The following is a 25,271-nucleotide window of genomic DNA, read 5'->3' on the forward strand; positions in this document are numbered from 1 at the left end:
CTATGCCGAAATAGTTTTCAACATTTTGAATATTAGTGTCGGGTGAATTGAAATGTTCTCAAAGTAGCCTTATGGCTGAAAGCTGCTTGTGATCCCCCCGCCAAGCAATATAACCATACAAACGCCAGCTTCCTGCACTCATTGTTTCAAAAGGAGTAATTTTGGCTTTGTCAGAACTGAAGAGCTGTGGACGCACGGCACGGTATGCCCAGTGAAAATAAATTAACGCAACGCAACACAACACAGACCCCGCTTCAAGGCCAATCACTGACAGTAACCTAGAATAAATGCATGGGGAAAAACACTTCCCATGACAAAGACATCGTAAAACACTGAAAGTTAATATTTTGTCACTAGCAACATACATCTGTCCTTTGTTAAATGTATTATGTTCCAAGTATACTATGCGTAATTCTGCTTCATAAAGTTGAACAAATACATTTGCTTATTTCACAGAAAAATATAAATAGCCAGTTAGGGTCTACAGTGCAGAGTTGGTAAGTTATAGTAGGCCAACTTGCAGTGAACATACAAACAGGGGAAATTCTTTCTCTTGTAGCTGAGTAGCCTCAGGTGCGCACGTAGACATAAGGCCTAACATGCAAGCCGCCAATGAATCGTGTTTCAATGACAATCACGCCGTTAAACTTAAGTAGGCTAACATCACTCTAAATTCGCCTTCAAGTAAGGAAAACGATGATTTGAAGACGTCTGTTTCGTTGGAAGGGCAAGGGGTAGCAACAGGGCAACACAGAGACAGGCCCGATGGCAGGGCTGTTATGAGAGTATTAAAATATGGGATATTCTACGGAAAACATTAAAACGGGCAAGACAGCTGGGTAAAGTTAAAATACGCGGATAAACACGAAAAAGTTGGCATGCATTGTTTCGTCCCCTTGCACAGGGATTATGTGTCACATTATTAATCACATATGATTATTTGTGAAATTGTGCAAACAGGCGCAACACATTTGAAAAGGAAGGACTGGTAGCATGCAAGCTCACGGAAAGATTGATTTAAGAACGCATCACAGTGTGTGGCTGTGGCGCCGGCGAAGACAGCCAATAAATGGCAGGAGGGTCATGTCTTTTTTTTACAATTCTGTCGGAGGGTCATTGAACAATTTCTAGCAGGCAAGAGAGGGTCATGCAACTTGCAACTGAAGCACTCAAAATTCCTCCGTGGCCCCTTCAATAAATAACTAACAGTCCCTAGATTGCTGCTGGGCTATATGTCTTGGTTCATGTCTGTCATTGCCGCCAAACGATAGCCTATCTAGTGGTTGCATCCATTACAAAACAAACATGCAATGTGAACGCCTGGGATTGGGGAGAGCACTTAATGCTCTACTGAATAAGCACTTAAGTCAAACCTTTAAATGAAAAAACACTCTTTAATAATAAAAAATAAATAAATAAATAAACCGCTAATTAAGTAAACTTGTGACCATCAAAAATCGCTTATCGCTTGTAACTCTGTGATAACAGGAAGTAACATGAAGGCATTTGGCTGAGCAACGGAGGTTAATATGCTCTATATTTTGTCCAAATGATGTCTGTCTATCATCGCTGCACTCGAGAAAACCAGAATGTTTAATTTGTCCTGGCGCTTTAATTTGCCCTGCATTTTGCTACGGGCTGCAAACGGATTCACTCGGCAGTTAACCAAATATTTCTTTATTAGGGCAGGGCAGGCATATTTCTGGCTATTAAATTATTTCTAAACCAGTCTGCTAAAGTCTGTAGTGAAGTCTGTGTAGGGTTTTCCAGGCTCCATTTCTTTTTACGAGACACCCTGCTCACTTGAGCCATCTACCGGTTGTTTGGGTTGTTGCAGCCGCCTCACTGGAAAAAAATAAAATTAAAGTCGCTGATATACCACGCGATCCCATCGCTGATCCCACGCGCCACCATCAAGAAAGTGAAGCTGGCCAAGTCGAAGCACTGCCCACTGTAAACTGTCAAATTAGAATGTCTGCGCGTGACGTACCGGGTCTATCAATCGAATATCATACTCTTGCGTCTTCATATAAACAAAGATTTCCTCCTGAGAATGCTTGTCTCAACGCGAATAAAAAAAATGAAGACGAGACGCCACTTCTGCGTCTTTTCTTTTTATTGTCACCGTATAAACGTAGCCTTAGTACATATGATCTTCAGACCAAGCCGCACAAAAGTTATCCTTTTCGTCTTTGGAACTAAAACCGTTCTCCCGTAACAGCCAATCGAAATTTGTGACAAAGCCACCAAACAGGAAGTGAGCTCATATCTCCGCAACCATTTCATGTATCATAACCAAACTTAGTACATGGACTCATGACCCCATCAGGAGGATGTTCAAAAACTTTGGTGACCTTTCACCTCTAGGGGGCGCTGCAATTAGGAAAAATGTGTTTTGGCCTGTAGCTGCTGTTGTGTTTGGAATTAAAATGTACTAGTGGGGTCTGTTAATACTGTTGGAGGTCCATAGGCTGACCCAAGCCAAATTGTGATGTCATCGTAATTGATTCGGCCGCCATATTGAATTTAATCAAAAACACCTAAAAGTTTTCACAGGTCACAAAGTTTGTCCGATTTTCAATGAAACTTGGTGCAGATGATCTTCAGACCAAGCCTCAAAAAAAGTTATCCCTTTTGTCTTCAAATCTAAAACCGTTAGCCCGTAACAGCCAATTAAAATAAGCTGCCAAACAGGAATTGAAGTGATATCTCAGCAAGGTTTTCTCGTGTCAAGACTAAACTTACTACATGTGCACAGGACCTAATTAGGAGGAGGCTCAAGAAATTTGGTACATTTTGACCACAGTGTGGCGCTATAATCACAGGAAGTAGGCTCATATCTCAGCAATGCTTACACATATTGAAACCAAACTTGGTACATGGACTTGAGACCCCATCCTGAAGATGCACAATAAATTTGGAGTCTTTTGACCACTAGGGGGGCGCTATAATCACAGGAAGTAGATTCATATCCCAGCAATGCTTTCACATATAAAACCAAACTTGGTATATGGACTTAGGACCCCAACCTGAGGACACACAATACATTTGGTGACCTCCGTCCACTAGGGGGGCGCTAGAGATACAGGAAATTAGCTCATATCTCAGCAACGCCTTTAGATATCGAAACCAAACTTGGTATATGGACTCGGGACCCGATCCTGAGGACGCACAATACATTTGGTGAAATTTGACCACTAGGGGTGCTATAATTAGGAAGACTTTTTCGTATCGACACCAAACTTGGTATGTTGATTCGTGAACACATCCTAAGGACCCACAATTCATTTGGTGTGCTCTGACCACAAGGGGTGCTATAATTATCAACACTTTCACCGATTTAAACCAAACTTGGTATGTGGACTTAGGAGTACATCTTGAGGACACACAATAAATTTAATTAATATTATGTTGTTTTGTATTTATGTGTCGCTTTGGACAAAGGCGTCTGCTAAATCCATAACCATAACCATAACCATAACCATAAATCATCAGTGTAACCCGTTACCATTTTTGCCTGTGTCCTACTTCTGGGTCCAAACAGTGCCTCTGCCCTATTGGCCGTAACAAAAACAAATATGGTTTGCTGAACACCAAATCAAGCTTTGGCCATTGCCATCTCAGTCCCCTGATCTAAACTCCATAGAAAAACAATGGGGTAAGTAGTGCTGGGAAGGTAACCGCATTACTGCAATACCGCGGTCACGTGACCCCTACCGCGGGTCTAAGCTCGTCACCGTCATCACCGCAAAAAAACGTAGAAGAATCTCGGAGATAATCACGTTATGCAGTCAGCTTAGATGTCTGCAGGTGGCTAGCCTACATGAAGTCGAATCCCCCTATAATTGAAAAACACAACATTTATAAATCGAAATAGGCTCAGATGTGTGCACGTAGTAGGCTTATGTAATGTCATGATGTGTAATGTGATGAACCATCTTTTGACATTGATACTCCACAGTTACGTTAAGTAGGCTAACCCTCCGTTTTGAAAACAAAACTTCAAAACTTATCATCAAAAGATGAAGCAAACCCGACCTTTCGCGTTTGTGTTGAAGAGTGCAATGTTCCAACATTCCATTTGTTTACTATGCGAGAGTAGGGGAGAACTGGCACAATCGTAACACTTTTTTTATTCTCTCCTTTCAAACTCGATTTACATAAAGCTGTTAAACATGAAAGCTGTGAAATTTGGCCAGAAAGGAGTCATACATGTTTATACATGCGACATGTAGGTCTAGGCTAGCCTAGGACCTACCTTTGTTACAACCTGACGCAGCCATTAAAACGTGTGGTAGCCTACCGTTGTAACATTAGCATAAGCGTCATGAATGTACCAGTTCTAAAATCGTGATAGCCTTGTTGATAAACTGCTGATTTCTTCTTTCGTCTGAAGCATTTGGTCCAGTGGTGTTTAAAGTTGTTGCGGCTGTCTAAAGTTTAATTGGCTGTGATGGCTGATGGTGGCATAATCCATTTTTTTTGGGGGGGGGGGACCGCGAAACCGTGGTAATTTCTTGCTTACCGACCGAGGTAAGAAAACATCCATACCGTCACAGCCCTAGGGGTGAGTCAAACACTACACATATTTACATAAATAAGATTGGCATATTAATAACAACAAAAATACTAATAATAATACTATACTATAAACAAACACCACCATTCTGGGAACCCGTCCAACTGAAAACTTGAGCCCTGGATAGACTAGCCAAAAAACAGGATGTAAAAACTTTGTCTGTCTGCAAACACAGAATGTAAGAGTTCAAGCAAAAGTCAAGTTTTATCTTCACCTCAAGGTGACAGGAGCCCCAGATGCAAGCAGCTTTCAAAAAGGAAATGCATCCAGTCAAAGGGAGCATGAAAAGATAGAGCCCTTTCGGAGGGTAGAGACGCATACGCAGACGCTAGACTTTAGCACAGGCTTTAGTTTTTGCTTGCTTTGAGACAGATAGAAATCCCTCTTATGGACACTCTCCTTCTTATAGCAAGAAGACATTAGTTTATAACATATATAAATCCTTCTTATGGGCACTCTCCTTTTAGCAAGAAGGTATTATTAACAAAAAAAGACTCTACACAGTTCTTTACTTTCACTATTGACTGACAAGGGGTGACCATTGAAAACAGAGGAGTTGTTTGGGACTGGTTGCTAAGGGCTAGTTACATCTCGAGACATGCGTCTTCAGCTGTGCTTTATACAGTGGGTCCCTGTTAAGTTTGGACGGGTTCCTTCATGAATCACGCACCCCATTTTCTCAGCAGAAATGGCACAAACTGCAGTTGACACAAACAACCACAAGGTGTCACTTGGGTGCCACTACTATTTTTGATGCGACTGACTTACTGCTTCCATGACGCAGCGGGGCACGGAACTTAAATTGATCACGGTAGTTTAAGCTACACTTGACAAAACATTCTAATATGAAAATGTAGATGCAATTGTTGTAAAATGGTGCAGCTCCTTTAAGAAAGCACCTTGTGCAGGGATGGAGAGAGAGAAAGCGAGAGGGGATAGGCCTATGTGTGTTAGAACTTAGCGTGTGGAAAAAGTAGGCCTACGTGCTGTTGAGACTGGAGCGAGTCATATTCAAAATAATGCAAAAAAAAAGCAATTATCCTCATTCATTGCAACCAAAGCATGCCTGCTTGCCGACGTTCAAACGAAAAATATATCAAAGCACCTTTTGCGCATTTGAATGTAGCACGAAACATTTTTTAAACAGCTGGACAAATGATTTAGCTAATTGATTATATAACCTGTACACCAGCAATTGTTGAACATTTACCTGTACAAGTACATTGACAGTAGCCCAGCCTAACAGCATGTTGTAGGCCTACTGTAGAAATTTCACTTAAATTGCAACCGCAACATGCCTGCTTGCCAACGTTCAAACGACAATGAAAAAGATAATAAAACAACAAGAGGGTTGAGTCTGAATGACACTGAGTTTTTAGACACTGAGTTTTTGTAGTTAAGAAATATTTTCGTATAAAAAAAATTGTCATTCTTCAATCTCCTTCACTGACGCCTATGGAAAAGGCTTAACGTCCCAAAACAACGATCAATGATCATCAAATTTCTCTCTCACATTGCTCCTCATAACCATCTATAAAAAAGTGTTTTTTCTTTTCTTTTTCAGCACATCCGAATCCCAGGACATAACGCACTGGACCTTATAATAGGCTCGAGATATAATTCCAAAGGGGGCAGATAGGGGCCACTGCACTTAAAACTTAAAAAGATGAAGCTTTCCCGAACTTTGAAATTTGGCGATCAGTGACTGGCATCGGGTGAACGGCTTTTCGGGTTGAACAGGCTATTAAAAACTATTTGGCGCACCTCCATGTCACAGGAGAGACTGGGCTCTCTCCCTTCTATGAAAAAGACGTTAGGCTACCTGCAAACTGGCCTATGATTTCATTGCTGAGTTTGCGGCAAAGCAAGAAAATGTTTTTTTTTCCTGAGTCAGGATATGGCGAGTCAGTGTCATTTATTTGTCCAATGTTAGCCTATAGATACAGACCAGTACATCTTATCAATAGTTTGAATGTCGTGTGTTTCTGCTCATTGACAAATACCGTTCAGCACAATGATTCATGCCCAATTAATTCCCCCTGTTAAAGTGTTCGCCTTTGTTACACTATTTGGTTTCGTGATGTAGCCTATGATAAACACCATATGGCCAAATATGTGACTCAGCTAATGTTATAGGCTATACAATTGAATTTCCCCTCTTAAAGAGGCAAGCTGGTGTAGCTTATTAGACTAGGCTACTATTAAAATACACCGACGGTAGCCTTGGCTCTGTGCAAAGTAAGCTATCGCATGATTTCATGCACGTAAGTGAAAAGGGCCTTGCATCTGTCAAGTTCGCACAGGGCCTCGCATCCCCTTGCGACGGCCCTGCAGCTCCTCCTAAGACAGCGAGGAAAAAGTTAAAATACGCGATAAACCCGGGAAAAGTTGACAGGTTTGTTTCGGTCCCGGTGATTATTTGTGAAATTGTGCAAACGACAGCCTTTTCAAGGCATTTCAAGGAAGGAGTCGTAGCAAGCAAGCTCCCAAATTGACCCAGTAGCCTAAGGCATCAATAAATTGTTGGGACTGGGGAGGGTCATGCGTTTTTTCCTTTTCACTTTGGAGGGTCATAGAAAAAATTCTTACTGGCGATGGAGGGTCACATCTTTTTTGACTAACGCTCCCAAAACTCCTCCGGTAGCCCCTTAATTAAATAAATAACGAACAGTCCCTAATTGATTAATAGCCTAGGCCTACACCAGCAATTGTTGAACATTGACCTGTACAGGACATTGACAGTAGCCCAGCCTAACAAGCAAATGTTGCAAAATACATCAAAAGACGCAATTAATCAGAAATAAATAATGTAATCTGCATCGCTTTATTTAACAAACTGCAAGCAACAAGAGCATTGAGTTCGCTGTAAGGCCAAACCCAAGAGCAAAGCCTATCTGTTAAGGCAGTCGATAGGCTATATAACGAGCTGTGTGCCTGGAAAGACGATAGATGACGGCTCTGGTCATCCCATACCCTCCCCCCACTTCCTGTAGCCTACCATTATGAAGGCCTGTAGCCTAAAAACGACTCGTTGCCGCTTTGTGACATTAAGCTTTTTCACGTTAAGCCCCTCCCCCATCCCCTTCTTTCACAAGCAGTGGGGAGCCGCGGGCACAAAGTAACACTTTTGGTAGACAAAGGAGGGTTCTCCGCTTCTGTCGCTTGGCCACAATCCGTTGCAACCAGGCCAGGACAGATATTTTAGAGAGAGAGACGTGTGCAGCTCAGATGTCTTCTTAATTTTTTCTTTATTCTTCAGTAAAAGGTGCAGAACATTATTAAACTTTGACTAACATTTCGATGTGTCGATGTTTTTGACTAACTTAACATCAAAACGTTAGTCAAAGTTTAATAATGTTCTGCACCTTTTACTAAAGAATAAAGAAAATTAAGAAGACATCTGAGCTGCACCGGCGCCTCTCCTTCTCTCTAACACTTTTGGCTTTGGCTAAATATTTCTAAAATCATTTGAGTTTCACTAGTCACATGTTTTAACAAGCAACACTTGTTATTGAACTAATAACAGACGTGTGTCGAAAATTGACTTTATTTTCCATAATGGAGAAATAACATATGCAGAGTCTAACCAAGGTCAATCTTGCCAAAAAGCCCTCAAACCTGAAAACACATGAGGCAAAAGTGCAAAACATCACAAAACTAACTAAACTAACACACGATATTTTTTATTGCAATCATTGTAGCCTACAGTTGTAACAGCGTAACAGTCGCTTTTACTCCCCGGATGCGCCATTATAAAGAATGTTTATGGTGTCCCAAAACAGCTATCAATTAATCACCAAACGTCTTATAAACAAGTATTGCCAGGAGCAACACCTTGCAAAAATGATAACAACAGGCCTAGGCCATTATATGGCTCTGCTCCTGCCTAGATTCGAACTCAGAACTACCTGAAAGTTGCAAACCTGTTCTGGAAATATGCATTAACCCACTGACCGTCAGACAACGCTATCTGCTTCGAAAGTAGGCCAACACTGGTTGCTGTGGCACAGTCTTGAGTGACCGAATTCGTTTTTCTTTGTCATATGAATGCTGTCATTTTGTTAACATTACTGTTAAGGAGATGCTGTAGGCAAAGTCTATATTTCAACCTCGTTAGTGTAGTAAAAAAAATCAGAACTATTCACAAGGTTTCTGGGCAGCATATTTATGTTCTGTTAGCAAAGTTTAACTTCTCATGACTACCGACAAAGTAGCCTACTGCCAGCTGACGGCTCTCATTTTAAAACATTACTGAGAGACAGACACTGTACAATCAAGAAATCTTGCCACTGAATCCAAAACTATGTTTAACATTATGTACAAGGCTTAGGCTACAGTGGACTAGCATGGTGCAGGGGCTGCTAAAAACACAGAGAAACGCACTGAAAACTTCGGCCAATCACAGCCCTTGCTGTCGAATCGCCCGCCTGGTTCGACCGTAGAACTCCACAGCGGACTATGCTGCCCCCAAGCGGCTGCAGTTGTACTTACATTTCACCATGATCGTGAATGAAGTGTCAATTTTTAACTGGGACCCACTGTATGTGCCTTTCGTTATATTCTTGGTCAGTGGCGTAAATTATTTTAGAGGGTGTAAGATAGCGAATGCTGGATCATGTGCCAGACCACACCCGATGTCATTAATTGCCACACCCCTGAACGCAAGGTTTAATGAAAGTGGAGGGCGTGACAAAAATCTTCACTTTATTGAGTGTAAGCCTTGCGTTGCACTTTCCGCCAACTGTAAGATAGGGCCCAAAGACTGAGGCCGCAGTCTTGAGATGTTTTTGAGGTGGTAGAAGGCACATTTGGTAATGTTTTTGATATGTGACTGGAATGAGAGGGTGGAGTAAGAGAGGGATGAAGCAGAGCAAGAGGTGCAAACATTCGACAACTTCCGCATTCGGAAAATAGATAGAAGATAGAATTCTTTAATGTCACAGAATACAACAAAATTGGATGGCAGTCCTCTTGGTGCTTATAGATTTAAAAAATTCTTCTAAAAATAATATAAGATACATTCTCCAGTGCATGTTTTAAAGTGACAGTGAGGTAGAAAGGGAAAAGTGCCTACAGTCTGACACACAGAGGGGCTAAGTGTGTGAGGGTGACTGGAAGTGTTCAGTGTCCGTATTGCGGTTGGGTAAAAACTGTTTTGGAATCTGTTTGTGTGTGTTTTGATGGACATGAAATGTTTGCCGGAGGGTAGCAGTGCAAACATATGATGACCGGGGTGTGAGGGGTCTTTCAAAATGTTCTGATCTGGTGAGAAAGCGGGAACTGAAGATGTCATGCAGGGAAGGCAGGGCACAGCCGGTGATTTTTTGGGCGGTATTGATAATCCTTTGTAAGGCCTTCTTGTCCGCTGCTGAGCAGCTGGTATACCAGGTGGAAATTCAGTAGGCCAGCACGCTTTCAATGGAGCAGCGGTAGAAGGACACCAGCAGTTTCTCCTCCAGATGGTGTTTCCTGAGTATTCTCAGGAAGTGGAGTCGCTGCTGGGCCTTCTTGACCATGTGGTGGGTGTTGGTAGTCCAAGAGAGATTCTCTATGATGTGTGTGCTCAGGAACTTAAAGACAGGAACCCTCTCACACCACACATTCCCCGTTAATGTGGAGCGGCTCTATATCTGTCTTTTTACTTCGAAAGTCCATGATTATTTATTTTGTTTTGGAAGTTTTGAGGATGAGATTGTTGACCTTCCACCACCCCACCAGTCTGCAGACTTCTTCCCGATAGGCGGCCTCGTCTCCCCGAGATGAGACCAACGACGGTTGTGTCGTCCGCATACTTGACGATGGTGTTGGTAGGATGGTTGGGGGTGCAGTCGTAAGTGTAGAGAGAATACAGCAGGGGACTCAATACACAGCCCTGGGGGGAGCCAGTGAGTGTGAGTTGGGATGAGATGTGTTATTATATGCCTATTCTCACTGTTTGAGGTCGGTTGGTCAGGAAGTCCATAATCCATTGGCAGATGGATGAGGGGAGTCCCAGGTTGGGGAGTTTGGTGACAAGTCTCCCCAGAATTATGGTGTTAAATGCAGAGCTGAAGTCTACAAAGAGCATCCTCACATAGCTTCCCTGGTGTTGAAGGTGGGACAGTGCACTGTGGAGAGCAGTGCTCATGGCATCTTCTGTAGACCTTCTTGCTCTGTATGCAAACTTGTGTGGATCAAAGGTGGGTGGGAGGCTGGCTAGGATGTGCTGCTGGATCAGCCGCTCAAAATCACTTGGTGATCACTGGTGTGAGTGCCACTGGATGGTAGTCATTTAAGCTGATTATGGTATTTTTTTGGGGTAGGGGAATTATTGTAGCAGATTTGAGGCATGGCGGAATGATGGCTTTGGACAGGGACAGGTTGAGTCTTGTGAAGATAGCTGAGAGCTGTGATGCACAGACTTTCAGTACCCTCCCTGTGACCCCTTCTGGACTGGCATCTTTCCTGGGATTTACTCCACTGAGCATCCGCCTCACCTCATGTTCCTGCACAGTGAGCGTATGACTGTTGTTGATGTCCCCGACATTGGTGGTGTTCACCTCAAAGCAGGCAAAGAAACAGTTGAGTTGCTCTGCCAGTGAAGTGTCACCCTCTGCAGCAGTGCTCCTGTTGCCTGTGTAGTTGGTGATCTGCTGGATGCCCCGCCACGCCCTTCATGGGTTGTTGTTGTTGAAGTGGTCCTCAATCCTCCTCTTGTGAGCTGCTTTGGCATCTCTGATGACTTTCTTCAGATTGGCTCTTGCAGTGCTGTAAAGTGCACTGTCGTCGGACCTGAAGGTGGCATTACGCTTGTGTAATTCTTGTGTAATTTCACTATAATTTGTCATTATGTCTTTCTGAATTTGATTTTGTATTTGTTATTTGTGATCATTTCAAGCCTAATAGCATAATTTGTTAGTGTTTGGATTTGAAAAAAATATATATCAGACCATGCATCTGCTAGTTACTGTCTGGTTGGTAGCGAGTGAGCTAGCCTGGCGGGGGGTGATGGGGGCTTAGTTTGTTGGATGTCACCGGGATGCAGAGCTAGAGTTTAGTAGGGTGACAGCCGCAGGAAAGAAGCTTCCTCTGAACCTGCTGGTTCGGGTGCGGAGAGACCTGTAACGCCTCCCAGAGAGGAGTGGGGTAGTATAAGTATAAGTATATAAGTATATATACTCTTTTGAGCCCGTGAGGGATATTTTGTCTCTGCATTCATCCCAATCCGTGAATTAGTGAAACACACTCAGCACACAGTGAACACACAGTGAGGTGAAGCACACACTAATCCCGGCGCAGTGAGCTGCCTGCAACAACAGCGGCACTCTGGGAGCAGTGAGGGGTTAGGTGCCTTGCTCAAGGGAGCTTCAGCCGTGCCTACTGGTCGGGGTTCGAACCGGCAACCCTCCGGTTACAAGTCCCAAGCGCTAACCAGTAGGCCACGGCTAAACAGTCTGTGGTTGGGGTGAGAACAGTGTTTGATGATGCTGCATGCCTTATGCAAGCAAGGCTTGCTTTGGATGGCCTCGATGGAGGGGAGTGAGGAATCGGTGCTGCGTTGGGCAGTTTTCACCACCCTCTGCAGTGCTTTCTGGTCATGGGCAGAGCAGTTGCCATACCAAACTGTGACATAGTTGGTGAGGATGCTCTCGATGGTGCAGTGGTAGAAGTTCGCCAGGATCTGAGGAGACAGGTGGGCTTTCATTAGTCTCTTCAGAAAGAAGTGATGCTGGTGAGCCTTTTTGATCGAGGTAGAGATGTTGAGGGTCCTCAGAGATGTGGAAACTTGAAGCTGGTGACACGCTCCACCTCAGTCCCGTTGATGAGAATGGGTGTGTATGTGTGCCAGCTTTGGACTTACTGAAGTCCACAATGCGCTCTTTGGTCTTCTTGTTGTTGAGAGCCAGGTTGTTATCAGTGCACCACAATGTTAGGTGCTGGACATCCTCCCTGTAGGCCGTCTCATCGTTGTTGCTGATGAGACCAATAACCGTAGTGTCATCTGCAAACTTGACAATGATGTTAGAGCCATATATAGGTGTGCAGTCGTAGGTGAAGAGGGAGTAGAGGAGAGGGCTCAGCACACATCCCTGTGGAACGGCGGTGTTCAGGGAGATGGTTAAGGAGTTGTGGCTATCTAACCTAACAGACTGAGGTCTGTTGGTTAGGAAGTCCAGAATCCAGTTACAAAGGGAGGTATTGATGCCCAGTTCTCTGAGTTTGGTGATCAGTTTGGAGGGGGATGATGGTGTTGAATGCTAAGCTGAAGTCAATGAACAGCATTCTTACATAGGTGTTGCTATTGTCAAGGTGGGACAGGGCAGAGTGAAGTGCCATAGAGATGGCATCCTCTGTACTCCTGTTCTGACGGTAGGCGAATTGGAAGGGGTCCAGTGAGGGTGGTAAACAGGTCTTGAGGTGGGCAAGGACCAGCCTCTCAAAGCACTTCATGATGATGGGGGTGAGTGCGACTGGACGGAAGTCATTAAGGCTTCTGTTTTGACAACAGCACGATGGAGGTGGTTTTAAAGCACGCGGGGACAGCTGCCTGGGCTAGTGACAGATTGAATATGTCAGTCCAAACCTGAGTCAGCTGCACTGCACAGGCCCCGAGTACGTGTCCGGGGATACCATCAGGACCAGCAGCCTTACGTACATTAGTCGTGCTCAGTGCCGCACACACATTGGTGGTAGAGAGTGTGAGGGGCTGGTGATCTGCAGGGACCACAGCCTTGATGGCCACCTCCTTGTTGTCCCTATCAAAGCGGCCATAGAAGTGGTTCAGCTCAGGCAGGGAGGGGTGGAGTTAGTAGTTTTGTAATCTGTGATGCTCTGGATGCCTTGCCACATGCATCGGGGGTCAGAGTTGTTCTTGAAACGATCCTCAATTTTTAGCTTGTGGTTGTGCTTGGCCTTTTTGATGCCCCTTTTCAGATTATCCCTGGATGACCTATAGGCTTGAGCATCACCAGATCTGAATGTGTTGTCTCGTGCCTTCAGCAGAAGTCTGACCTCACTGTTCATCCATGGCTTCTGATTAGGGAAAGTCGTAATCATTTTGTGGCTGGTAACACTGTTGATGTTGGAGTTGATACAGTCCAAAACGGAGGAGGCATATTCAATGTCCATCAAATGACCATTAAGCACATTTTAAATGGAGATGTAGCCTGGGAATACCCATACGGACCTTTTTACAACTACTGGATTTGCTCTATAGATCCATCTGGCCAAGAGGCCATTGAAGCCCATTTCCAATGTCCCTAAAACACGGGCACGCAAATGCAATTACTAATTCGGCATGGACATGGCCATAGCTACATGCCAACCACGCTTAAATGATTGTAGACAGTAATACTGTAAACACAATTATGTGTAGCTGCTCTTATTGCTCGCAAAGACAAAAGGGGCTATAGTAAAACCACTAATTACCAACCCTTTCGTTTGAGAATTCTAAAACAACAATGTTTTTTAATACTTCAGAATAACATTTGATAAATCAACCTTACATTTTTCAGTAGCCATAGGTGTGTAGATTTTAACAAAATCTAGTTTGGTTCTTACCAGGGCTTTTACTGCCTGAAATATCCGATTTTGTTTGCCACGCTCGGAGTTTAGTGCTGGGCTGGTGGGTGCTTATTTCCAACCTTTCTCACAGCACATCAACGGTTAGACTGAGAATTCTCGTCGCAAATCAAAATTCTACTGGAGCTCCATGCGGATTTGTACACGCAGCCTTACAACACTGTTTACAGCTCTTCGAGTCACGGTAAAATGTAATTTTTGGTTATTAGCTAATTTAGATACACTTATGGTGTGGGTGCTTAAGTTTCTTTAGGAATCCGCCGCCTTGGTTTGTATAGAAATGAATATTATGACACATACACGCAAGAGGTTGGAAATAAGGGACGTAATAGGTGACGTTCCTATATATTTTAACAATATGAAACGCAAGGTCTGAAGCGGATGGTTAAAATATGTTTAGGGTGTGGCCAGTCCAAAATCACTATCATAACGGTGTAATAAGTTTGCCAGACGCCAGGCGCATTGTTCAAAAGGGTATTATGTTATGTTTTTTTAATCAATCATGTGTGAGTTTTGGTTGCTTTAATGGCCTAACATCCATTTAACCAATAAGAGTGACACCTGTCATTTCCTTTAAGAGCAAGGAGAACAGTGAAGTATTTTGACAGTCAGCCCTTTGTGACGTAAGGTGACGCTCCCACTTATGCAGACCGGAACTTTTCCCCTTTTGCTCTCATAGAAACAATTACATGGTCAGTAATCACAGGTCTTTGGTGGAGTCTTACCTCTAAAAGCTGATTTAGAGCAGCGACAGAACTCAATTCACTGAAGTCAATTAGGGAAGTGGCTACAGTTCGTAGGAAACTTCCATCTGATGAAGAAATGTTAGAATGTGTGAGTGTGTGCAAATGTACAATTATTATATGTGTAGTATTTGTGCTTCAATTTACCTTTAATATTACTCTGGAACAGCTGTGGCAAAATGCCATTGGGAGCAAGCTGGTGCAACACACAACGCAAGAACTGTTTGGCAACTCCAGCAGCATTACCTGGAATTAGCATGCTATAAAGAAAAATACAGATAAAATCAAATCCACATCAAACACATGTTCACACAGAAAAAAACATATGTACTGCCTTTATATTACTCAACAGAAAATGAAAATATACAACATACCTCTCTGCCTGCCCAGAATAATTTGCACTGGAAGCCAACCTAAGTGTGTGAAATATTAAGATTTTACTTGGATTGTTTGCCCACAAAGATTTTCACATATCATATATTTAAAGTTTATCAATATTCTTTTTCAGTCAAGCTTACTTAACATTGGGACCAATGGGATTCGATCTCCAATCACCTATCTTAGGGAAAAACCCATCGCACACTATAAAAGGCATCTCTGCAATAAACTAGTCCTCTTTTCATTCGACCTCGAGCATCTTGAACCAGTGAAGAATTTAGACGCCTACGAGTTCAAGCTCACATCACGCCATTAAGTCCCCACTGTGGGATGCGGGACTATTCACCTGTCTGGCTCATCAAAAAAAGGCCTTTTTAAAGGCGCCATATTTATCTAAAAACTCTACATCCCGTGGCCCACCCCACCGCCAGTATTGGAGACACACACTGGAAAAACTGCTTAATCAGGAGCGACCAGAGCCTGGATGCACATGCCATTTCCTGCAAGAAATCCCTGCTGCACGGTAAAGGTAGAGTCTTATCACTGAGAGCGGCAATTATGGAAGAGAACTGCATAAGCTCTAATACTGAGTATCGCAATGACAAGCCAGTCAGAAACTCCGCTACACAACTTGTTGCAGTCGTGGGCTAGTGGAGTCTCACAGGTACCTACAGCCAAAGCCAACATGCCTCTGACTAAGAAGTTAACTAGTGAGAGCCAGAAATGCTTACTACTGTAGTTAACTAGTAAATTTTAAAATGCTCACTATATAACTAGTTGGAGTAGCTTGATTTCACTAGTTTACTAGTGAAACAAAGTGTATACTAGTTAGCTAGTTAAAGCCAGAATGTTCACTAGTTAACTAGTTGAATCATCCTTTGTCCACACTAGTGATCTAGTTAGGATGTACATGTATACAAGTCAACTAGTTCAAACCTAAATTAACTATTTGCACAGAATGGTAACAAGGAGGTGGGATGCACTGCACACTGAGGCTTTATGTGGACTCCACTGCCATTATCCCACCCGCTACATTTGCATATTGCACACTAGTTAACATGCTGGTCTGAGGAACTATACCTAGTTAATTAGTGGCTTAAATGTGCAGCTTGCATGCCAATTAGTCAAGGCATAATTGCTTACTAGTTAACTAGTGAAGGCCAAAATGTGCACTAGTTAACTAGTGGGATTCAGAAAGAGTCACTAATTCACTAGTGTGGGCCAAAATGTCCGCCAGTTAACTAGTGATAGGAATTTTGACCTTACTAGTTCACTAATGGGGTGCACAAAGCATCACTAGTTGAAAGGGCAAAAGATCCACTAGATATCTAGTGAGGACAATTTCAACCCTACTAGTTAGCTAGAGATGCAAAAAGAGTCACTTGTTAACAAGTTAGGACCAAAATCTCCACTAAACTGCAGCGATAGATCATCAGGCTTTTGGAGGATACATTTTGGCAGGCTGGAGTTCTCTGCTGGAGAGCCAATAGGAAACTTCAGCATGCTTCTTCCCCAGCTCCTCATTAGCATTCTGTATTAGGTAGTTATCGTGAGCCTATTGGCTTGAAACAGTTTTGGTATAAACATTTTGTAGCCTCATTAGTAAACTAATAAAGGTAAAAGAATCCAACTAGTTTACTGGTGGGCAATTGGCATTCACTCGTCAACTAATTAGATGTACTGCAAAGAGGTACAAAATATGACCGACGCTCAGTCCTGCACATTCTCTCCGCAAAAATAAATCACGCTTGTCAATTTGTCTCAGTGTCCTACTCCATCAACCTACTTTTGTGAATGTAAATGAGTGTGTGCATGTGTACGTTTGCTTTTGTGTATTATGTGCTTCTTTGTGTAAGTTTTTGTTTTGTGAGTGTGTGCTTGGGGGTAATGTGTTTTCGTTAAAAATATTTATTACAGTGCATGAAAATGCACTGTACTGTTCTTCCTAGGCAACTTCTTATTACAGTGCATGAAAATGCACTGTACTGTTCTTCCTAGGCAACTTCTTCTTATTATTATTCCGCTTACCACTTTTTCCGTACGCAATTTCTCTTGAACAGTTTAACTTAGAAACTTCGTTCAAACTTTGTAACGTAGGTCTTCAAACAGATCAGGTTGGTATGTCTTTTCAACTTTGAAACTTTTATACTTTTTAAACTATTAAAGAAAAACTTTTTAAAAATCCCCATAGACTTAACATTGTCGATTATGACATCATTATACGGCCGTTAAGCAATTAGAATCCTATGGCAGGTGTTCAGGCCACCTGGATCAACTGCCAGTCTCAGGCTTTAAGCATACAAACTGGCCCTATTAAGACTACACATCCTGCTCAACTGCTTCCTCTGCCAAAAACTGTTTCAAAATAAAAGTCCTCACTACAATATTTCACTATTAAACAATTTAACCCTTTAAACTACTGAACGTTTTAACTGTTCAGCCATTGTAACTGTTACTTGTCATCAACTATGACTCCTACCCACTGTAGCTAGTTAGCATGGTTAGCATAGTTAGCATTGCTAACATTGTTAGCATTTTTAGCAAAACTGTTAAAAATGATTAGCTAAGTAACATGGTTAGCATAGTTAGCATGTTAGTTAGCATAGTTAGCATAACTACTGAAAAAGATTAGCTAGGTTAGCTAAGTCACATTGTTAACATAGTTAGCATGTTAGCATTGCTAGCTTAGTTAGCATGTTTAGCAAAACTGCTAGAAAACGTTAGTTAAGTTAGCTAAGTAGCATGGTTAGCATAGGTAGCATTGCTAGCATAGTTAGCATGTTTATCAAAACTGCTAGAAAACGTTAGCTAAGTTAGCTAAGCTAACATGGTTAGCATGTTAAAATTGCATAACTGCTGCACTGCTATAAAACATTAGCTAAGTAAATATGGTTAGCATAGTTTGAAAAATCTTAGCATAACTGCTAGCAAACATCAGAGCCATTCCAACTTTCAGTTATCATAGTCAAATATCTACCTATACACAGCCATTAAACTATTTGAATATCAACATTCATTAAACTGCTAGAAAACGTTAGCTAAGTTAGCTAAGTAGCATGGTTAGCATGTTAGCATTGCTAGCACTCCTATAAAACATTAGCTAAGTAGCATGGTTAGCATAGTTAAAAATCTTAGCATAACTGCTAGCAAACATTAGAGCCATTCCAGTTTCATCGTTATCGTCAATAAGTTATCAGTTATCAGTTTCAGTTATCGTCAAATATCTACCTATACACAGCCATTAAACTATTTGAATATCAACATTCATTAAACTTTCAATCTGTCAACAACTTTTAAACTATTTACATTCAACTTTTAAACAGTCTACTTTTAAACTACCATTAAACCATTAAACCATCTATCTATTAAACTAGCTGTCTATCAACAACTTTTAAACTATCTACTGTCTATCAACAACTTTTAAACTATCTACTGTCTATCAACAACTTTTAAACTATCTACATTCAGCTTTTAAACAGTCTACTTTTAAACTATCAACTTTTATTAAGCTATGCAACCACCATGTCTATCCTAGCATCAGCGTAGTAACCATCTTTGTATTATCTGTTTTAAATATACATGATATTTTACATCACAACTTTAGCATTTTCATGCACTGGTAATTCCTTGGAATTGCATTTCTAGTTTCTTTATGAGATTTTCCTTTTTCTCAAAATAAATTTGCTTCCCTTCGATTTTTCCTATTTGTTTCATTGTGAGATTACAATAAATCACCAACATATTATTTTTTATACCGTTTTTTAGCATGTACCTGACATTCACAAGTTAGTGTTACCGTTATTCTCCAACCCAAGGGGAGGACTGAGTATTGAATGACACATTGCTTTTGCATCATGATGCTACACATCTTGGACAGGTGATTGCAAAGTGTGTTGAAACTTCAGTGAGCTGAAAGTGAAAAAGAGGAGTTTTATAATGCTCAATTAAATAGCCTACTGACGTATTCAGTGACACAAGTACAACCATTCTCCACCATTCTTCAAATGGTTTGGTTGAAAGGTTCAGCACTGACACATCTTGTGGGTTCTATTTCAATTTGTCTGAAAGAGTACTGTGTAATGCTTAGTAATCATTGTTTTTATACCTGCCAACAGACTGTAGGATATCCAATAGAAGGGGAGCTGCCAGGTCAGGGCTGAGATGGATGAACATAGACAGAACCACCACAGCTAAGCCCAGAGTCTCCTCGTCATATTCTTCCAATATAGCACCACAGTCCCGACACCTGAGAAATACATAAATATAGTGATGCCTTAGGCCCGTTACATACCGGGTGCATGGTGTGAGCATGTCAGCTGCGTGGCTGCGCAAGCGTGTTGTAAGCGTTTCCATTCAAAACAGTGAAGAAAAAAATTGACGTGAGAAAAAGAGACGTTTTAATTGGCAGAGAGGCTGCTGCAGCACCGCATCAGACATGCTTCTGGTAGCAAAGACATTGAAAACTCCACGCAGCTGCCACGCAACTGAAACACAAGAGACACGCAATGTTCACGCCACGTTACTGGTGTGAAACGGGCCTTAGCCTTTTGTTTCACCAGTCTTCAAGTAAGTATTCCAGTCTTCAAGTAAGTATTCCAGTCTTCAAGTAAGTATTCCAGTCTTCAAGTAAGTATTCCAGTCTTCAAGTAAGTATTCCAGTCTTCAAGTAAGTATTCCAGTCTTCAAGTAAGTATTCCAGTCTTCAAGTAAGTATTCCAGTCTTCAAGTAAGTATTCCAGTCTTCAAGTAAGTATTCCAGTCTTCAAGTAAGTATTCCAGTCTTCAAGTAAGTATTCCAGTCTTCAAGTAAGTATTCCAGTCTTCAAGTAAGTATTCCAGTCTTCAAGTAAGTATTCCAGTCTTCAAGTAAGTATTCCAGTCTTCAAGTAAGTATTCCAGTCTTCAAGTAAGTATTCCAGTCTTCAAGTAAGTATTCCAGTCTTCAAGTAAGTATTCCAGTCTTCAAGTAAGTATTCCAGTCTTCAAGTAAGTATTCCAGTCTTCAAGTAAGTATTCCAGTCTTCAAGTAAGTATTCCAGTCTTCAAGTAAGTATTAACAAGTAATAGTTCCTAAAGGCATTTCGGTAAGCATAGAAAACAACACTGAGTTACCAGTAGCTCAGCAGGGATAAACAAAAATGAAAATAAAAAAAAGAGTTTTTGAGTTCACATGTGCTTGACATCTCCCAGCCCCCATCAATGTCCAACGTACTCCCAATTGTTTGTGCTGATTGTGCTGTTAAAAGAAACATTTGTGTTGCTATATATATATATATATATAGTGATATCATGAGAGGCTACACGGCTCTCAGCGGGACAGTTCAGCAGTGCAAGGACACAAGGTTATAATAAAAGCGAAAGGTTTTTTTAATAAAGTGTTTGGGGAATTAACAAAAGGTATGTGTAAGTATTCCAGTCTTCAAGTAAGTATTCCAGTCTTCAAGTACTTCACGTGGAAAGTGCTACTTCGACGGTCTGTAGCTTCTCTGAGAGCACAACTTGGAGCTTGTTTCCCAAACCCCATTCTGACACCAACTGTGTCTCTGCGCCTTAAAAAGCCCTTCGGCTCATCAGGCCCTGATCGGTCTCAGGTGTGTTGGGATCTCGTGTGTTGAGGGGTGGAGTTGGAGCCAAAGCTGTCCGTGACTGCAGCCATCTCAGGGGAATGTAGCGCCCCTCCAGGACGCAGCCTCTCGTGACATCACACATCCCCCCCCTCGAGACCGACGTCCTCGTCGGGGTGAAGGAGGCGAAGAAGGTGTCGCGCCGGGAGAGGGCATCCGCATTGCCGTGGCGCTTGCCAGCCCTGTAAACAACAGAAAAGTTAAACGCTTGCAAGCTTAAAAACCATCTGGTAACCCTACTGTTAGTCTCCTGGTTCCTGGCCATCCACTGTAGAGGGGCATGATCAGACACCACCGTAAACCGTCGTCCCAGGAGGTAGAACCGCAGGGATTCCAGGGCCCAGGTTACAGCGAGGCATTCCTTTTCCACAGTGGAATAGTTCTTCTCCCTTGGAAGTAGCTTCCGGCTGTGGTAGAGAACGGGATGTTCCTCACCGTCATGTGCCTGGGCGAGTACAGCACCCAGACCCACCTCCGAAGCATCCGCCTGGACAATGAAGTCCTTCTTGAAGTCCGGCGCCACCAGGATCGAACTGGAACACAGGACTTGCTTCAGGTCGACGAAGGCTGCCTCCCGCCTCGATTCCACCTCACCATTTGTGAGTGGCGTTTGGTTGTCAGCTCTGTTAGAGGTGCAGCAATGGTAGCAAAATCCGTAATAAACCGTCTGTAGTAGCCGGCTAGGCCCAAAAACGACCTCACCTGTTTTTTGGTGATGGGCCGTGGCCAGTCCTGTATGGCCCGCAACTTGGCTTCCTGAGGCTTGACCAACCCCCACCCAATGGTGTACCCCAGGTAGTTTGTCTCGCTGAAGGCCAGCCTACACTTCTTTGGGTTTGCCGTGAGCCCTGCTTCCCCGAGTGAATCAATCACAGCCTGTACTCGGGGTAAGTGGCTGGCCCAATCGGGACTTTGTATGACCACATCGTCCAAATATGCTGCTGCGTACCTCTTGTGAGGTGCGAGGACGCGATCCATCAAGCGCTGGAACGTGGCAGGCGCTCCGTGGAGACCAAACGGGAGCCGGGTGTACTGGTAGAGCCCCCCTGGTGTGGCAAAGGGCGTCTTCTCCTTCGACGCCGGGGTCAGGGGCACCTGCCAGTAGCCTTTGGTGAGGTCAAGAGTGGTTAGGAAGCGAGCATGCCCCAAGGAGTCTATCAAGTCATCAACACGAGGCATGGGGTATGCATCAAACTCAGACACTTCATTTAACTTCCGATAGTCATTACAAAATCGTACTGACCCGTCTGGTTTGGGTCAATGGGACAATGGGACTTGCCCAGGCACTTTGGGACTCTTCGATCACCCCAGCTCCAGCATCTTCCTTACCTCCTCCTGAATAACCACTTCTGAGCCTCCGCACGCTGTAAGGGCTGGTTTACCGCTTTGCCAGGCATGGTGCGGATCTCGTGTTGGACCACCTCCGTGTGCCCAGGTAGGGAGGAGAAGACATCTCGGTTGCGATCCACCAACTCCAGGGCCATCTGCCGTTGATGTGGGGACAGGCTTGGACCCACCTGGACCTCTTCTCTCCCTGGTTCCTTGGTCTCTGTGGGGGGTAGACAGCTGAACAACGCCTCCCTGGCGTGCCACTTCTTTAAAAGGTTAACATGGTAAATCTGCTCAGGCTTTCTTTTATCAGGTTGCCTCACCTTGTAGTTTACCTCTCCCACACGTTCAATGACCTCATATGGCCCTTGCCATGTTGCCAGGAATTTGCACTCCACGGTTGGCACCAGGACCAGCACTCGGTCCCCGGGCTTAAACTCTCTGGGTTGAGCAGATCTATTGTAGGAGGCTTGCTGTTGCCGTTGAGCAGTCTCCATGTGTTCACGCATCATGGGATAGACAGCCTTCATTCTCTCCCTCATGGTCCCGACATGCTCGATCAGGGTCCGCTGTCGGCACGGTTGCTCCTCCCAGGCCTCCTTGGCGATGTCCAGCAGTCCTCGGGGTCTGTAAGAAAGCAAGAGCTCAAAGGGTGAAAAACCCGTAGACGACTGAGGTACCTCTCTCACCGCTAACAGTAGGTACGGTAGCAGCTGATCCCAGTGGCGCCCATCTTCCCCGATCGCCTTCCACAGCATGGATTTTAGGGTTTTGTTAAAACGTTCGACTAGCCCGTCTGTCTGGGGGTGGTAGACTGACGTTCTCAGCTGTTTGATCTTCAGCAGAGCACAGAGTTCTTTCATCCCCTTGGACATGAATGGACTCCCTTGGTCTGTCAATATCTCCTTCGGGAGTCCCAGACAGTTGACAGAAGGAACAACTCCTTGGCGATTTGTTTGGATGTAGCCTTCCTCAGCGGGATGGCCTCAGGATATTGGGTTGCATAGTCCAGGATGACCAGAATGTACTGATGTCCCCTGGAACTCTTCGGTAAGGGCCCAACGATGTCCAGTCCAATCCTCTCAAACGGGGTCTCGATAATGGGCAAGGGAATGAGCGGGTTTCTATATGTGGGCTTTGGCGCCACCCGCTGACACTCAGGGCAACCACGACAGTAGTTCTCGATCTCTTTGTGCACTCCTGGCCAAAAGAAGCGTCGCAAGATTCCTTCTTTCGTCTTTTCCACCCCTAGGTGAGCCCCTAGCGGGTGGGTGTGTGCTAGGTTGAGTACGGTGGTACGAGGAGCTGTTCATGCACCTCACCATTTTTACCCCCGGTTTACTGCAAAATGGGGGTAGGTAGGGCTTGTCCTATCCCCTAGCACCACTCCCTCTATCACCTGCACATTTTTCAAAGCATTTGTAAGAGTGGGATCTTGTAACTGGGCTGTACCATACTGGCCTGTGAGAGGGGGAAGCTCTTTGGTGCCTTGGACGTCTTCCTCGCTGGAGATTGGAACACTTCCTGGGACCATGTTCTCTTCCCCCGTGTCTGGACCAGTCTCTGAATCAGCCTGGGCACCTGCCATCCCTGCAAGAGCACAGGCTGGAGTGAGTGGTTCTGAGGGTTGTACTTGCGTATTCTCAGGATACGTCTTACCTCTCCGCTTCTGAGGTACTCGGGTCAGCCTCTCCTGAGTCTCCCTCCACGGTGGGTGAAAGGCTGGGCAGTCTCGTCCAATTAGGACAGGAACAGGTAGGGAATCAACCACCCCCGCCGTCGTGAGGATGGTTCCCCTGGTGGTGGTCATTGCGAGTTCAGTGGTGGAGTAGTCTCTGGTGTCTCCATGGACAAAGGAAACCGTGAGGACTTTCCCTGGGGTCAGACACGATGAATCCACCAGATCCTTACGCACCAGGGTGACCCGGCTACCGGAATCTAGCAGAGCTTCCACATCATGGTGATTCACAGTCACCGGGCAGGTGGGGGGTCGTTCTTGGGCGCCATCTACGACTCCCACGAGCAAAGCAAAAAGGTGGGCGGGTGGTGAGCTGGAGGACTCAGCAGTGGGCATAGGCTCCTCTGCCGGTTTCCCACACTGCCAGGAGATGTGTCCCATCTCCCCACACCGGTAACACTGTCGGGTTTCACTCTCCCGGTGTCCTCTTCCTGGTGCCGGCTGGTCTCTGGCTCCCCCTGGAGCCTGGACAGCTCCTGAAGTGGCTGGGTTGGAAACCTTGGGGTTCTTTTGGACGGGCTCCTCCCCTGTGGCGGGACGGCACTCTGGGGCTCCTTTCTGGAAGCCCGAAGCATCTCTGCTGTGGCCTGGTACCTTTCCACAGCTTCCACGGTTAGGTCCGCTGTCGTCAAGGCCTGTTGACTGATGAGCCGTTTCGCCTCAAAAGGCAGGGCCCGTAAGTACTTGTCCACCACAACGGCCTCCACTACTGCAGCTGCCGTACTCTTCTCCGGGTCCAGCCATTTCCGCGTGATCCGGACAAGTTCGTGCATCTGTGCACGAGGAGGCTGGTCTGGTTGAAAGGTCCAGCTGTGGAAACGCTGGGCCATGCCAAACTTGGTGAGCCCACTTCTGCTGAGGATCTCCGCCTTCAGTGCATCATAGTCAGTCGCCCTGTCAGAGGCCAGGTCCCGGACAGCATTCAGCGATTCCCCCGACAGAAAGGGGGCTAACAGTCCAACCCACTGTACCTTGGGCCACGCTTCCCTAGTGGCTGTAGCTTCAAAGGCGTGCAGGTACGCCTCAGCGTCATCTGTGGCCCCCATCTTAGAAATAAAATCACTCGCCCTTATTGGGCGGACATTACGAACGGCCAACTGTCTCTGCAATTGCAGTTCCTCTGTCTTCAGGAGGTTGGCTCTCTTTTGCTCCTCCAAGAGAGCCACGTTCGCTTGCGTCTGGGCAGCCATGTCAGGGGAATGTAACGCCCCTCCAGGACGCAGCCTCTCGTGACATCACAATATATATATATTAAGTTTAAAGGGACACCAGGCAACGCTTTCGTGTTAATTACTCATCTTTGTAAGTCGGTTTATGGT

The 25,271-nt window shown here is 44.3% G+C and overlaps 1 protein-coding gene across 8 annotated transcripts in view; it reads right to left on the bottom strand.

Annotated features, from left to right (window-relative positions):
- Window positions 1-25,271, bottom strand: part of LOC125284068 (protein unc-79 homolog) — a 257,979-nt gene that overhangs the window by 38,960 nt on the left and 193,748 nt on the right. For 7 of the 8 annotated variants that reach the window (XM_048227819.1, XM_048227828.1, XM_048227800.1 and 4 more), the window contains 4 exons: window positions 19,367-19,507; window positions 15,258-15,296; window positions 15,031-15,143; window positions 14,866-14,951 (listed from right to left, as the gene is read on the bottom strand). In XM_048227819.1, coding sequence (XP_048083776.1) covers window positions 14,866-14,951; window positions 15,031-15,143; window positions 15,258-15,296; window positions 19,367-19,507 — 379 coding nt within the window. Of the gene's footprint in view, window positions 1-14,865; window positions 14,952-15,030; window positions 15,144-15,257; window positions 15,297-19,366; window positions 19,508-20,789; window positions 21,068-25,271 lie in introns of those variants that run through there. The other variant, XM_048227854.1, reaches the window with a different exon arrangement.

The sequence above is a fragment of the Alosa alosa genome, chromosome 2 (genome assembly GCF_017589495.1).
Source record: "Alosa alosa isolate M-15738 ecotype Scorff River chromosome 2, AALO_Geno_1.1, whole genome shotgun sequence".
Lineage (NCBI taxonomy): Eukaryota > Metazoa > Chordata > Actinopteri > Clupeiformes > Clupeidae > Alosa > Alosa alosa.